This window comes from Dendropsophus ebraccatus, chromosome 5 (assembly GCF_027789765.1).
Source record: "Dendropsophus ebraccatus isolate aDenEbr1 chromosome 5, aDenEbr1.pat, whole genome shotgun sequence".
Lineage (NCBI taxonomy): Eukaryota > Metazoa > Chordata > Amphibia > Anura > Hylidae > Dendropsophus > Dendropsophus ebraccatus.
In genome coordinates, this window is record NC_091458.1 from 106,393,271 (window position 1) to 106,410,559 (window position 17,289).

The window sequence follows — 17,289 nt, forward strand, 5'->3', positions numbered from 1 at the left end:
GTCAGGAGTGATTAAGAGCAGAATCATGTGCACACAGCCTACTCAATATCCTGTTTCTCACCCTGTTTCACATATCATGCACTTCATGGAAAAAAAAAAAAAGTTTCGAAATAGTATTATGGGTGCTGATGGCTCCATTTTGATCAGTTCTGTATCAATACCCAGGGCACACGTTTTGGAGCACATGGAAAACATACACATCAAAAGTAGCATGTCAAAAAATCTTATACTATTACAATGTTTTAAATGGCTCCAAAATACATGACATGACAGAGCATTCCCTTTTCAGCTTATTATATTGAACTAGATGGGAGTAAGAAACACACAAACCTTGGCAGATGTCCATAGACGAGGTAACATATGCTTTATCTGAGCATACCTGGTAACTGTTTCGCAAACACTAACACACATTAAAAGAAAATAAACTCATAAAAACTTATGGTTGAAAAGATTATAATAACCATAATTCATTTGTCTAATGATGAATGCAATTCATGTACATATGTCCCTTTTGGGAAAGTCATCTGCTCATTTCTAACCCCACCCCCCCTATTCCCCAGCCACAACTGAGCTGCCGATAAGCCATATGTCACGGGACAACTTTATACTAGGTTTGAAAAGATCAGTCTGACAATAGAAGACTAGTCATTACAATGCTATCCAGCCCCTGTGACGAATATTTTTAACATATCGGATTGAATTATAATGAAGGGGGTGGTGTCACACTTTATGATTATGATTGTGTTTGCTTACAGTCAGAAAAGTTGGGGATAACCAGTGACATGCAACCATTTAGTAGAAGTTATCTTTTATGTGCGGACAGACAGTTTTTTTGTCTACAATAAACAATTTTATATACGTTTGGAAACTACTACTATCAGTGATCAGACCCTACAGATCAAAATAACTGGCCTTTACGTAGGGAACAATCCCTGATAAAACCTATCCACTGTTCTGGAATCGCCCTCACTTGGCACCGTTGTATCCCCTAATGCCTAACCCTATCTGCCATTAGCATAACACTGAAGATCACAGCAGACATGCAGCTATAATGAAAAGAATTCCAGCTCCAAGGATCAGCCATGGCTGCTGCTGCCTGCCCATGGGAGGTCATAAGTAGTTCTACCACATTCTTTTCTCTAAGGCCCCTTCAGTCAGCACTGGCAGCCTGTGTGCAGCAGATAGGAGTATAAACAGGATCCAACATGCTCCAGGATATCAGTACAGACGGAGGGCAGAGGAAGATGCGGTGCTGTGGTCAGAGCCCCTCACCACATTCTTAGCCTCCTAACACCTGGCTGCTGGACAGAAAGACTGCAAAGAAAGGAGCTGTGGTTTAACCCCTAACGTACAAGCATTCAGACAACAGTATAGGTAATGTACATTACTACCTAGTCTACTCACACAATAGCAGCTAGACCAAATCTACGGTATATAGATCTCCTCTGATTTTGAACCATACCAAGTTAGCTGCAGCAGAGGGTTTGGATGTTCAGAATATACATAATAGAAACTACAGGAACTGCTCACCTTAGTTTATCCCCATGGAATCCATTAAGCCCCAGACTATCAGGGCGCTCCTTTCTCCTCCTGTACAGGTCTGACTGTGTCAAGGCTTTCAGCTGCAATGCACTCATTTTTTTTTTTTTTTTAAGAACAGAAAAATGTAAGAAACTCCAGAAAAAAAAAAGAGTCAGTGTAAGCTTAGCCTGCAGAGATAGCAGAGTGGAGTGGCTGCACACCTGCACTATACAGGCTGCTGCTGAGGATTCTTTGCCAGAAGCAGTAAGAGCCGCTTCCTGTTTCTCACTAGCACACACCCTTCACCCAGGCCACTCCGGTATGCTGCCTTATCACCTACACACCTATGGGAAGGTCCACACGCGCAGGCTATTTGTAAGGCTGGCTGGAGGCGGCCTCGCTGGCTCCTCTTTTGTCCTCTATGCACACAGTGCCATTGTTGTGCTAAGTGGACAGTCACCCACACACCATAATGTCACATTATGCATGAAAGATCACTGTACAAAACAAGATCCATCCGCATGGTGACACTGGGACACGTCACATCATTGCTAGTAATCTCACAACTTCTCTATATACTGGTGTGTAATACTGCTAATCCGCCTCACTCAGAGCTGTAGATATATTGCACATAAGGATGCTGGACTAGAAAGGATCCCCTACATTGGCAACATGAATGAATGTTCAAATATTGCAGATCAATCTGCTTTAGATTTCCAGACAGAAATACGATTTCCCCCTGGTAAACCCCTCCAGTCACCAATGTCTCCCAGGGTTATCACACATAACATCCATTACAATCCAAAAGGTGAGGTAAACCTGGAATTGTTGTCCATTTTCTGCTGTTTAGGGCATTTTACGTGGGCCGATTATCATGCAATAAATAAAGTGTGAGAATTGTTAAAGCATGAATCTTATGGTGTAAATGCAGCAACGATAAGACGACGAACCAAAATTTGCTTATAGGTCATTGATGGCATCTTTTGAGCTGACCCCAAAGTCATCATTAATCGTTCTCAAGTCCCTCAGTGTAAACACTCGACGTTCACAGTATATATTACAAATACAGTTACGATCATATTAATGACTTTTCTAAGCAATTTCTTCTCATCTAAAATACGTACTGTTTAAAAGGAAAGAAAAAAAATTACTTGTCATTTGCTAAATAAGTGCTTAAGCAATCTGTCCGCATAAAAGGACCCCTTATGAATGTGGCCTTACAATACCAAAGGTAGCCCTTAAAGACACTATGGTAAGCTTCAGAGAAAAGCTTGGTCCTCAAGTCAGATCCTCATAGCAACCAAAACCAGGAGTGGATTGAAAACACAGAAAGGATCTGTTCACATAATGTTGAAATTGAGTGGATGGCCGCCATGTAATGGCAAATATTTGCTGTTATTTTAAAACAACGGCTGTTATATTGAAATAATGGCAGTTATTTACTGTTATATGGCGGCCATCCACTCAATTTCACCATTGTGTGAACAGATCCTTTCTGTGTTTTCAATCCACTCCTGGTTTTGGTTGCTATGAGGCCTGAAATATACAGCCTCAAATATACGTAGTGTGAACCCAGCCTAAAGATGCATTGTGTTTCTCTGCTAGTTGCAGTAATAAAGGAAACAAACCCCCAGCAAACCACAGACGCACGCTGCTCTCTCTCACCACACATCATTATACTGTGGTTTCTTTTACAATACATCGCACACTTTCTGCATAAGAGCATTGTAAAGGAATTTAGTCTACATCTAGCTTAGTATATGTATTTTCAGTAATCTGTGTTCTATTAGTGCTTTTCATTCATATTTCACATCTTCTCTTGTAACATGAACACGATGTTCAGATGCAGATGTGATGTATAACATACATAGGTTAGATATACATCCGTGTCACCCATGTTATCAGGCTCCTCTGGCTACAATGTGGAGATTGCACCTGACAGCTTCCCAAGGGGTTATGTAGATTCATCTCCAAGGTTTTAACCCCTTAAGGACAGAGCCTGAAATGGCCTTAATGACAGAGACAAATTTTATAAAAATGACCTGTGTCACTTTAGTCATTAATAACTTCGGGATGCTTTTACCTATCCGGCTGATTCTGAGATTGTTTTCTCCTGACATACTGTACTTTACATTTCTGGTAAATTGGAGTCGAAACTTATAACGAATATTTATGAAAAAAACCCAAATAACGTGAAAAATTGTGGAAAAAATGCATTTTTCCAACTTTGAAACTTTTTTGCGTATACAGAAAGTGGTTATACCACATAAATTATATATTAAATAGCATTAGCAACATGACTAATTTATGTTGGCGGCATTTATTAAACGATCATTCATTTTTTTTAGACAATAGAAAGCTTAAAACATAAGCAGCAAATTTCCAAATTTTCAGTAAAATTTCAAAATCAGATATTTTTAGGGACCTGTTCAGGTTTAAAGTGTATTTGAGGGGCCTGTATGTTAGAAAGCCCCACAAAGCACCCCATTTCAGAAACTGCACCCCCCAAACTCTGCAAAAGCATATCCAGAAAGTGTTTTAACCCTTTAGGAGAGTCACAGAAATAAAAGCTAAGTGTGTAAAAAATTTGAAAATTTTAATTTTCTGTGCAGAGATTTTATTGTAATCCAATATTTTTCATATTTATTAACTTATTAGCAGAGAAATGCACCCCAATATTGATTGCCCCGTTTCTGCAGTTTATAGAAATACCCCATATGTGGCCCTATTGCGCTATTTGACGCAACCACAAGCCTCAGATATATAGGAGCGCCTAGTGAATTTCAATGGCTCCGTTATATTTGGTCATTTCTGACTGTACCACTTCAGGTTAGCAGAGGCTCTGGGGTGCCAAAACCTAAAAAACACCCCTAAAGGGACACCATTTAGAAAACTACACCCCTCAAGGAATGTAACAAGGGGTGCAGTGAGCATCTGGACCCCACAGGTGCTTCACAGATTTTCAGAACAATATGGCGTGAAAAAAGTAAAATTTATTTTTTACACTCTAACGTTGTTCTAGCCTTCAATTTTTCATTTTCACAATGGGATAAAAGGAAAAAAAAACACAAAGCATGTAGCGCAGTTTCTCCAGAGTACAGAAATACCCCACATGTGGACATAAAGCGCCATGTGGGCGCAGGACGAGCCTCCAAAGGGAAGGAGCGCCATTTGGATTTTGGAGGCTGGATTCGGCCAGAAAGGATGATGAACGCCATGTCGCATTTACAGAGCCCTCGTGCTACCAAGACACTTGAAACCCCCCACAAGTGACCCCATTCTGGAAACTGCAACCCTTAAGGAATCTAACAAGGGGTGCAATGAGCATATGGACCCCACTGGTGACGGACACAAATGTGGAACAATGTTACGTGAAAGGGAAATTTTTCATTTTTTCACTTTCACGGCACAAATGTGGCCGTCATCAAGGGGTCCATATCCTCACTGCACCCCTTGTTAGATTCCTTGAGGGGTGTAGTTTCCAGAATGGGGTCACTTGTGGGGGGTTTCCAGTGTTTTGGCAGCACGAGGGCTCTGTAAATGCGACATGGCGTTCATCATCCTTTCTGGCCGAATCCAGCCTCCAAAATCCAAATGGCGCTCCTTCCCTTTGGAGGCTTGCCCTGCGCCCACATGGCGCTTTATGTCCACATGTGGGGTATTTCTGTACTCGGGAGAAACTGCGCTACATGCTTTGTGTTTTTTTTTTTCCTTTTTGGCCGAATCCAGCCTCCAAAATCCAAATGGCGCTCCTTCCCTTTGCAGGCTTGTCCTGCGCCCACATGGCACTTTATGTCCACATGTGGGGTATTTACGGACTCGGGGGAAATTGCTCTACACATTGTGTGTTTTTTTTCTCTTTTAACCCCTTGTGAAAATGAAAAATTCAAGGCTAGACCAACATTATAGTGTAAAAAATGTAATATTTCATTTTCACGCCATATTGTTCCACATTTGTGCCCGCCACCAGTGGGGTCCATATGCTCACTACACCCCTTGTTACATTCCCTGAGGGGTGCAGTTTCCATAATGGGGTCACTTGTGGGGGGTTTCAACGGTCTTGGCAACACAGGGGCCTTTTAAATGCAACATGGCCCCCGAAATCCATTCCAAATCAAGCCTCCAAAAACCAAATGGTGCTCCTTCCCTTTGGAGGCTTACCCTGCACCCGCATGGCACTTTATGTCCACATGTAGAGGCTGGAATGGAGGATGGAGGCCATGTCGCAATTACAAAGCTCCTGTGCTGCCAGGACAGTAGAAACCCCCCACAAGTGACCCCATTATGGAAACTACACCCCATAAGGAATCTAACAAGGGGTGCAGTGAGCATATGGACCCCACTAGTGACGGACAAATTTGTCGAGCATGTGCCAGGAAAATAAAAAATACAATTTTTTTCATTTTCACGTCCCAAATGTGGCCGTCCACATCCCTGCTGCACCCCTTGTTAGATTCCTTATGGGGTGTAGTTTCCAGAATGGGGTCACTTGTGGGGGGTTTCTACTGTCCTGCCCGCACAGAGGCTTTGTAATTGCATCATGGCATCCTCTAATGGGAATGGCGGACATACCTATTTAGCTGGGGAAAAGGGACAATTCTAATTTATTTGGGGGTATTAGGCCAATTATTAGTTTATAAGGTTGAAAATGACAGGTGTCCATCAAACTCAACCTGTGTTGATCCAGAGGAAGGCAAAAACCCCTTGTGAGGCAGACAGTAGCCTCATCACTGGGAAAAAATTCCTTCCCGACTCCATAATGGCGATCAGAATAATCCCTGGATCAACGTGACCCCTGAAATAGGAATAAGGGACAGAATTTAGAAAATGTAGAACCCCAATGACATGTGGTACGCCTTGAAGCGATCCAGTATGCAGAGGCCGGGGTGATCAGGATAGGCGTCACACTGGAAAATGGTGTCCTTCCTGATCCCCCTGTTACACCACACTCTGCACTTCTTCTGGGGTCTCCTATTTTCCAGTGTGGGGGACGTCACCTGGAAAATGTTTTCCTGGTGCGATACGGGGTCCCTCATATCCAGAAGCACTGGGTCCGCTCCATGGCTGCTAAATATTAGGGTTCTATTACTGCCTCTGATATTTTCGGATCGTGCCGCAAGCTATAGTAGCGAGGGAAGCGAGGGACCAGAAGAGGGGGTGCTGGTATAAAAGTTATCCCCGTACAGGTGGTAACTTTTATCCAGCAGTGGGAAGATCAGTTCCCTAACGATCTTCCCACTAACTCCCGAGCAGTCCCGCAGCAGGGTTATCCTTCGCCATTCCGCACTGAGGTACTCTCACAGAGTTTGGAGAATTTCACGCCATACCGTCATCTCTTATTGGGAGGGTACTGGCAGAAAAGACGTGTCTGGGGGGCAGCGTACGCTACGCTACCCCCAGACACGTCACTGGATGGTGAGGAGGATGAGGATGAATGGAGGAAAGAAGGATACCCCCATTCATCCTCACTGGCTGTTTTGGTGTCGGAGGCAATAATAACGTATGTGTCCGACGCCGAAAACACCCTGGGGGCCATCTTTATACCGGGACTAGTATATGGGGTATGTAAATGTGTTCTGGTGTAGTGTAAAACTTTATTTTGTGTAGTGTGGTGTAATGTAGTGGTTTTTTTTTTGACAGTAAGAAAAAATATCCCTACGCCAAGAAAGAAGCTGCTGATAAATGCCGCACTTATGTGCGGCACTTATCAGCAGACAGTGGCGGTAGGATATAGGGGGGAAAAAAACGTGAATCTTCGTTCCGGGGGCCAGGATCAGGTGAGTATGGTACACCTGCACCACACACACCTGTTCTGCACCCCTCAGCTACCTAGCTGAGGGGTGCAGAACCCGGCCGGACACTTTAACTGTTAGATCGCCGTATCACGGCGATTGTGGGGGTGGCACCGGCGCCATCTTTGTTGAGGACACTAATTGCGATTGGTGCTGATTGGGTCACCGATGACCCGGAAAGCTGTATTCAGCTGCTATCGGCTGATCTTTATTGATCAGCCGATAGCAGCGATCGTCGGCACGGGGGGGGGGGGGGGGGGGGGGGGGGGTACCAGGCTGCGAGAACGTAAATTTACGCCCAATGTCGTTAAGGGGTTAAAGGAATTATCCAAAATTAGAACACAGACAGCACCACAGCTGTTTGTGTGTGGTATTGCAACTCTGCTCTATTCACCTCAATAGAACTGGACAAGAGTAAGGCTGTTTCCATACATTACAGCATCAGATATTAACTTTGCATACACAATGCATATATTTGTATAACAGGATTGAAAATTAAGCTTTTTTCTATATTTGTTATGGAACAATTTATTATTTTGCACTAACGCACACACCCCTTCCCCCTGATGATACAGCAGCCCCAACTTGTTCAGTAGTAACAGCAAGGAGTCCCCTTCATGCCAACCATTTCCTCATCTCCCACACACTTCCACCAGCAGAGGAGTCTTGCAACTGGGCTATTTTGTTAACCACCAAGTAGCAACTGTAACTTGGACAAGTCTTGTTCCTGTAGGAGTATATATAGACTGAGACTATCTTTATGAGAGTTTTACAGAGAAGAGAAGAAGGACATAGAGGCCTCATGCACACATCCTTTTTTTACAGCCACAATTGATGTCTGTGACCATGCATACATCCACCTTTTTATGGATCTACATTTTTATCCGCTAAAAATATGACCTGCACTTATATGGTCTGCGTTTCCACATAGAGATACCCACACAAGTCAATAAGTCTGTAAAAAATAAAGACATCATACAGGTTACCATATATATGCTTTCTTTATTTGCACAATGGAAGCAACCAGCTGGAGACAGATTTTCCACCCTCTGGGCATTTGCACACTGAGGAATAGGCGAGGAATTTGAAGAGGAATCCGCATTTTACTCTTTTTTTCCGCTTGAAATTCCTCCTATAAAATATCAAGAGCAATGTCGCATTGTGTTCAATGGGATTTCCACTCTGCTGTTCACACGGCAGAATTTTCAAGCAGAATTTTCTGCCGTAGATCTGCTTTCTGCCCAAAGAATTGACATGTCAGTTCTTTGGGCGGATCTGAGTAGAGGAATCCTATAGAAGTCAATGGGACTTGAACTCTGCTTGTATTTTGCTCAAACTATACCAGAGCGGAATACGCAAGGAATTTCAAGCAGAGAACTTTCCTCTTCAATTCCTGGCCAATTCCTCAGTTTGCACATACCCTTATCCCTTTTATTTAGCCCCCTCCCCTTTATTTGCAGGTTTACAAATACGGATCACATACAGATCTTGCAGACAACAAAAACTGTTCTGCAGAACAAAATGACCCAGGCATAAGAAAGCAATCAAATGGGAAAACTCCAGATAAAAGAACTTCCCCTCAAAATGAATCATAAGGCAGTTCTCCAGAAGTCATTATATTTGCAGACATTGTTTGATCCAGTTAGGGCTGCCAGCTACTATAAGCAGGGAGGTAGTAGGTGACAAAGCAGGATTCCCCTTAGGTCTATGTGGCTGATGGGCACACAAGGATGACACGTCTGCTCTAAATCTACTCGATGTAGGGGACACCCCCATAAAACACAAGAGTGTTACCTTAGGAAACAATAAGGGGTTTAATTCACACAACTTATCACAAAAACAATAATTCATTAATTATCGGGAGATAACGCAGCACTTGTTTCCATAAACAGGACAAGTTAATCAGTTCTGGTGAGTTACTCAGACGCTATGACAGCCTCTTGCCATCACCAGTTCTGCGTGGTGATCCATCATCATGTGACCCCTCCTATTGTTCCTAAAGTGATGCATTTTATGTTAAACACCCACGACTGGCACATGAGGAACAGCCATGGATAGGGGGCTTTATCTGTGGCTGACTCTACATCCTCAGCTGTCAGAATAAACTCCTAGAAAAGTACAAAGGCAATTATTAGCTTACTGTAATAGGCTACGTTAACACACACACACCTTCAAAACTGTGGTTTTTATTGGACTGCTGTCATTTAACGGCAAATAACAGCCGTTATTGCAAAACACTGGCTGTTATTTGTAATTTTGACTGTGTGAACATAGCCATACTGTGATTGCCTGCTTAAAGAGGATGTACCACCAGATACGTCCTCTTTAACCCGACACAGGGATAGAACGGCGCCGTCACGGGGAAGCCGGTGCCGCGGTCCGTTTTTTGAACCGCGGCCTAGTTCCCCTGTACGGCGCCGTTCTTTCCACGGTTACCAGCCGGTGCTCAAGCACTGGAGGTAGGCCGGCCCGCCCCCAATGTGAGGGAGTTCCCCATGACGGCGCCGTTCTATCGGTGTGTCAGGTTAAAGAGGACGTACCTGGTGGTACATCCTCTTTAAAGTGTTACTGGGGCCGCCCCTTCCAGCTCTGCACAGATACAAAACTGAAGTGCAAAGGACCTCTTTTTGGCTCTTCTCATCCAAACAGCAGTTGAAAAGGGTGGGGAGGAGGGACAGAGGGGTGGTGCAAAGTTAGGGCACAGATACCCCCGTCTGGCACGGGCTTCAAATTTAAAAGTATTTTTTTTAGGACAATAACTGCATCACCTGCCGAATGGACCACAGGACAGATCTTGTATTAAAAGCAGCAATCCGAAGGTACAAGTGGTTTGGGGGGGTACAGAGTTGCTTTAAATGCTGCAGTCGCTACAGATCATAGCGTTAAAGAGGTTAATGACAGGTAGCTGGGTGATCAGGGTTGTTTGTCATTACCTCCAGTTCCAGGGACACTGATGTGTGCAGGGCTGCTCACATTAAAACCCCTTCACAGCAGGAACGTACATATACACATTTCTACTGCGAGGGGCATTGGCAGTAGGATTGTATAGAGTGATACCTCGGTTCTCAAACTGCTCTAAACGCGAACAGTTCAGTTCTCAAACAATATTTTCGGTTCTGAAGCAAACACTTTTTCGGCATTGCCCGGTAATCGCTGGTGGCCATGGACAAAGATAGTAAGGTCTAAAAGGACCTTCAAGAGACAGTACCACTTTGTGTCAGAAAATTTTTATACTACCTGGTTGGCCCCCAGTTCACCGATATCCCCTCCCCTCGTCAGAAACTGGTGCAGATGGCGGGGGCTAACTAGGTAGTATAATTTTTCTCAGTAAGCAAAGTGGTACACTCGCTTTAATGCGAACATAATACACAAAACTGGCCTTATCTCTATTTATTATTTATCACACCAGAACAGTCTAAATAATGCACTTATATTTTATCAACAGTATAATGTGAGAATAGAACAAATTATTTACTTGTTTTATTAGAGGATAAAGGTATGCAGACATATACTGCAGCAGGCTTACTAATGATAATGGACTAAACTAGTACTCTACCTTTGTCCCATTTACCTGATCTATTCACTTCAATTTTCTAAAAAAGTTTAATAGCACAAAGCTAAGCAGCCTCTCTTCTACAAGTATATGTAGACCACATACCTTCAGTATACACCGTATTAAAACACTTCCACTGCAGGGATGAGACTAACATTCATCATGCACTTAGTAGCCAAGGCTGGGACTATGCACAGGGCTTCCTAAGTATACATTTACTTAACAGCTATTGCCACATACTGTACATCTGCTTCCTGGGCAGTGCTTCCTCCTGTAGCCTCGTTCAATTACAAAGCTCATAAAAAGGTCTCTATTTACTGGTTTACCAGGCAATGCTGTCAGCACACATAGGACCATCACTACAAAGCAGTCATTCGGAAAGGCCAGGTTATCCATTAAGTATTCCAGATCAGCCACTGCTCGGGAGTCTTCAAACCTCGCAAAAAGGTTATAAATATGAACCTAGAAGAAAATTGCTGGCTGGTCCATCTAGTTATGACTTTTGGAATGCAAAGAAAGGTTATTGCACTCTAAAGGGCTGTGTTCTTGTGAAATTAATAGCCTACATAGAGCCCATTATATGAAACCCTCTATTATGTACATGGGCCATATGACAACTGTATTAGACAGGGGCTGATATAACTGGGCATTCCATACAGTGCAGGCAAAGTCCAGCAAAATTTTTTATTAAAGTATTGTATTGCCCCCCAAAAGTTATACAAATCACCAATATACACTTATTACAGGAAATGCTTATAAAGTGCTTTTTTTCCCTGCACTTACTACTGCATCAAGGCTTCACTTCCTGGATAACATGGTGATGTCACGACCCGACTCCCAGAGTTGTGCGGGCTGTGGCTGCTGGAGAGGATGATAGCAGGGGGATGCTCAGTGTCCCTCCAGTGCCCTGTGTCCCTCAGTGTCCCCCTGCCACCATCCTCTCCAGCAGCCACAGTCCGCACAGCTCTGGGAGTCGGGTCGTGACATCACCATGTTATCCAGGAAGTGAAGCCTTCATGCAGTAGTAAGTGCAGGGAAAAAGTACTTTATAAGCATTTCCCATGATAAGTGTATATTTGTGATTTGTATAACTTTTATGGGGCAATAGAATACTTTAATAAAAATTTTCGCTGGACTTCTCCTTTAATAACTGTATATTGGTAAGAGGTTCTTATTCATCAACCTGTATTTTACATAAGCAGAATATGTCCACATATTATGAACCATATTTTCTAATGCTTTTTGTAGGTTTTTTTTTCCTATTTAGATTTCTCCCATACTGCAGATAACACTGAAAATATGCTTTTACTGAGGCACTACTGCCCTCTACAGGACACAGAGCTTATGTCTGCTCATAGTAAGGAGAACAGCTCAGCATGTGTCATTACCCTTAAAAGGAAATCTTATAGTCCGCTACTAGTGGCAAGGAAGCAAGCCAGGGAGCTAACACCCATGCAGAATATGGGAACAGAGGGAGGTAGCCCTATAACGGAGAGATGCATGCCAAATGCACTTGGAGAAAGTGTAAAGAATGATAAGACATCTATAGATGAGAACCACATGCAGATGTACTGAACTAAATTTCCTTAACAAATCTGGAGTATGTGAATACACCCGTAGGCTAGATTTACACATACCGTTATAGGCAGCGGATTTCACGCTGCAGATACCAAACTCAGATTACATACTCGCAGTGGGAGAGGCACCCGAGCCTCCCATAGTCTGCCAGTTTTGCTCTGTGTGAACTGGCCCTAACCCAGGGGGGACACAGCTGTCGGACCACCATCTACCAGTCCCCACTTCTGGTTCCAGAAAGAGCCGTCTCCGTAAGAATTATTTGCTCAGCCAATCCTTGGCCACAGCGGCGTCTCACCACAGCAAGTGACTGGCTGAGCTGGTAGGTCCTTTTTACATGCCTCATTTCAAAGCAGGAATAAGTACCATGTAACAGCAGAATGGATGCTGCATCATGGGGATCACGGTAGGAAGAGTATCACCACCAGACATATAATTAAAAAATGGATGTCCCTAGATGAACCCTTTAATGCAGCTTATTCATTTTCCTGCAGAGAAGTCTGTACTATGTATAAATAGGTACGGAAAACCCTATAACATGTATACTGCTGCAGATTTGTGGTGTTAAATCTTTCCTGTAAATCTGCCACATCTGTATGCATCCTTACACATGTGGATTTCCAGGTTATTTATTTCCAGCATATTTATACTGCATGAACCAAGCCTAATGCCAGTGTTACACATGCATATTACATACACATCTTTGTATCCATATTAAGGATGACCGGTGGGACCGGAAGCTGTGTGACAAAAGTTTGCATATAACATTTGAATCTTGCTCCAACACAAGCATATTTTACATCTGTTTCTTGCGGACTGTAATATGGAGTTTATGTTAACCTAAGGGCTAGTAATATAGTCACATAAAAACAGTACATATTTTACAAAGAAGAAATAGTGAAGGACAAAGGACTATTGTGGTGAGCCCAGCATATTATACAAAAAGCAACTTCATTAGATGATCATAAAGTGTTTTTTAAAAACTCATTCACACCTCTATTGCACACTTATGGAATAATTGCACTTTCTATGTACTCTGCACTTTATGATCATCTAATAAAGTTGCTTTTTGTATAATATGCTGGGCTCACCACAATAGTCCTTTTTCCTTCACTATCTCTTGTTTGTACTACAGACTTGTGAGAGCCACATATAGAATTATTTAGCCAGGTACCATCCTCCTTTCTTACTCCACATATTTTACAAAGGTAGCATGTGCTGCTTTCATCTGTTCTGTGTATGGAATACACCCACTGAAGTCAATGGAGAGGGATTAAAATACGGATGCAGCATTTGTACATCAATATCTTCGTTTTTTGTATCCATTTTTTATTTTACTTTTCAATCTATCAGACGTCCTTCAGTGTTTACTATACAGAAATACAGATTCAATTCTTATGACACCTAGAATCCAAGTGTATTTCGGAGCTGTATAACGAATGTAATCTAATAAACTTATGAGAAGCAGTACTAAGGTCAGGTCCACATAAAATCTGTGTTGCATGTGAATTTCTCTGAAGACTTCACCCCTCAACACTAAAAGCAGCAAAATCTCTGTTGCTACAGATCATGGGAACAATGTTCATAGCATGTGGATGAGATGTGTGAAGTCCCATCTACTCTCCTGGTAATGTAATCTTCTGCAGACTTCATCTGCTGAACTCCACAAATGAAATTAAAATGAAATGCAAATAAGAACTCAAGAGTAAGCAGCCATATTTTAGGGTAATTATTGCTGCCTTAAGGTACGTGCACACTACGGAATGGCGATGCAAAACCCAGGCGGGCAAATTCCAACGTCTGTTTATTCTTTGGACGGACGACAGAATCCACCCATGTACAGAATCTGAGCGCTCACAGAGAGAAGGCAGTCATGTGACTAATAGACACATTGAGCCGTGACACACCGTACAAGGTCTGATTTCATGTGTTTAGTCCCTTTTTTTTCAACCAGCACAAACTAAAAATCTGCCTTCAGGAGACTGGACCTGGATTTCTGGTAAGTACGGCTTTGTTTTACAGCATGATAACTAAAAAAAAAGAAAAAGCTTGAAAGTTATAATGACAGGTACACTTTAATATCCAGACGTTTGTTGGTTCTACTAGGTGTCATTGTTGGGGCTGACATATGTACCCTACTAAGGAGCCATATACACGAGTACACAAGTTTAAAAAATATTTTGGTGTTATGTGTCTAGAGGATGTACCCGATAAACATGACTGCTCACGTTATGAGTTCATTATCCATTTAGTTATATAAAAATACAATAGATGGCTGTCAGGGTATACATGCCTTTCAGGCAATATGAATAAAGAAGAATTAACAACTGTTAAAGCTAAACAGTATCCCAAAGAGACTTTATGTGACACGGATATGTGCATTATGAAATCTACACAAAGGATCCATTTGTTGGTAGGGAAACATGCATTGGAGCAGCCAGGACATGTGACATTACACGCCAAACCGTAACCATCTGTGACTTGCATGCCAAGAAGACCCCCGCAGTTTTACAAGTTTCTAAAGTACATGATGCTGAAGCATTGGCTGCGTATCATTCCCTGTGGGAGTAGACACAGAGAAATGTGTTCTTTAGATTTACTTCATATAGCATCATTAAAACTGACAGCAAACCAAACACACTCCATCTGCATGATTGTTGTACTGTATATTTAATGCTCACCATTTTTAGAAACTCTTAATGCAGTGGAAAAAAAATCATTTCTGACCACTAGAGGGAACTCTACCTATGTAAAACCTGCAGGTCTCATCCGCTACCCAGCCCTCTGCAGACAGGGGCGAGGAGTCACTCACACAGGGCAGCTCTGCTACAGTTTAGAAATTTATTAAAGGTTTTCTTTTGTCACAGCTATCAACAAAAACTGGACCCAAAACAGAAGAATAAAGCTTTGTCTTTATATTTCTCATCCATTCAGGATCCTATGTAATTTTTTCTGTAAATTTAAGGCTTTGTTCACACTTCTCTTTTTGACAACTCAATGGGTTTTGTTAAAATCTGTATTAAAACAAGGTAAAATAGATTGAACATAGCTATTAATAATAACAAAATGACGCAAGACGTGTAAATAAAGTGCTTTTCCCCTGTTCTCAGTGTAAGGGCCGAATGTCGCAAGAAGGCGATAATCGCACCTGTAAAATAGAGGATATTTATCGTCTGCACATCTCTCTGAGTAAGTAGGGGTTTGTGCAGCCGAGAAAGACAAAAGGAAGCTGACAGCATAGATGTTTATATCTGTGCTGTCAGTTTTGAAATCAAAAGCCGCAGTCTATACTTATGAGCCACACTGCTTGTGATCCGGCATCTGGCTCTCCTGTGCCCCGGATACTGCTGTAACGTCAGACTGCTGCCTCCTCTAGAATGATTGACAGCCAGAGGAGGGGGTCTGAAGATACAGCCAGAGCCAGATACCACATCACAAGCTGTGTGACTGGTAAGTACAGACTGCTGCTTGTGATCTGGAAACTGACAGCACAGATATACACGTGTGCTGTCAGTTTCCAGGGCCACATGAGTGATACAAGGATGGTTCATGCAGCCCACCTGCTAGATTTCTTGTGCCATGTAAAGACACAGCAAACAAGCTGCTGATCTCGCTGATCAGCACTCATTTACGGCCCCCACAGAGGATAAATCTGTCTGTCTAAAAGGACCCTAAGGAATGGAGTTACTGAAGGTTACAATTACGGTGACTGGCTGCTTTAGGGCTCGTGAGAAAAAGAGTCAGAAATAATGGTGCGTTTACACAGAGAGATTAATCTGACAGATTTCTGAAGCCAAAACCAGGAATGGATTTGAAAAGGAGAAATCTCAACCTTTCCTTTATGACCTGTTCTCTGTTTATAGTCTGTTCCTGGCTTTGGCTTCAAAGATTTGTCAGATAAATCTGTGTGTAAACGCACCCTTAGTAAACTTGATCTTTAATGCATTTAGGTGGTCACAAGTGCTTGAGGAGGACGTCTAGAAACACATAAGGTACATTATGACTGGTTGGTGGATCAGGTACCTGTCAAGGGGTGTTAGGTGGTTAAAGTGGCACTGTCCCAATTTTTTTTTTTTTTTTTTTTTTTTAAGAACTCAACAATTTTGCAGTATACTCCACTTTCTTTTTTTCAAGTTTTTCATGTTTACATCAATGTTATACCTATGGCCATTAGAAGCCTCTCTTCCTGGCAAACTTCTGTTCATGCTCCCTCCATGACAATATTTGGCCTTGGCTCTCTTCCCAATCCTGTGTTTGGTCTCCTTTTTGAACAGAGAAAAGACTTAATATCGTCATGGAGGGAACATGGATCACAGTTTGGCTGTATGTATAATGCTGATTTAACATACAAAGATTTAAAAAAAAGAATAAAGCAAGTATATTGTGATCACAACCACGTTAGTTTCAAATTTTCTGACACTGCCTCTTTAAATGAAGCGCATGGTTGTTTAGGCTAGTTTAGCCACCTAAAACCCAGTGACAGGTCTACTTTATATAGAAGTGCATGTAGTTTTGTCCATAGGAACCCAAGAGTCTCACCCTAAAGTGTCAATTGGGCATCTAGTAGTCTACCAATGGTGCTAAGCCTCATGCACTGTGAGGTTGTATGGAGCCATTATAGGAAACCTATCGGTGTCCATTTATACCTATTGGTGTCCTATATGGTGACTCAGATTTCTGAATAATGCCATGTTCAATCAAATACCATACTGCAACAGTATTCTCTCTTAAAAGCACTCTATGAGAAACTACCTCCAATATGGGTGCATAACAAACTATAAGCAACAAGCTATTAATGTGAAAGTTAACCATCTAAAATTCAGCAAGATAAAGAGACATGTTTTTCCC

General features: G+C 42.3%; 1 protein-coding gene across 3 annotated transcripts in view; it reads right to left on the minus strand.

Moving 5' to 3' along the window:
* The window catches only part of LIMS1 (LIM zinc finger domain containing 1), a 60,863-nt gene that overhangs the window by 32,180 nt on the left and 11,394 nt on the right, over nt 1–17,289 (minus strand). Inside the window, exon 1 of one of the 3 annotated variants that reach the window (XM_069970925.1) lies at nt 1,531–1,720. The exons of the other annotated variants lie outside the window; for them this stretch is intronic. Coding sequence (XP_069827026.1) covers nt 1,531–1,637 — 107 coding nt within the window. The 5' untranslated portion in view covers nt 1,638–1,720. Of the gene's footprint in view, nt 1–1,530; nt 1,721–17,289 lie in introns of those variants that run through there. 3 annotated transcript variants of the gene reach the window in all.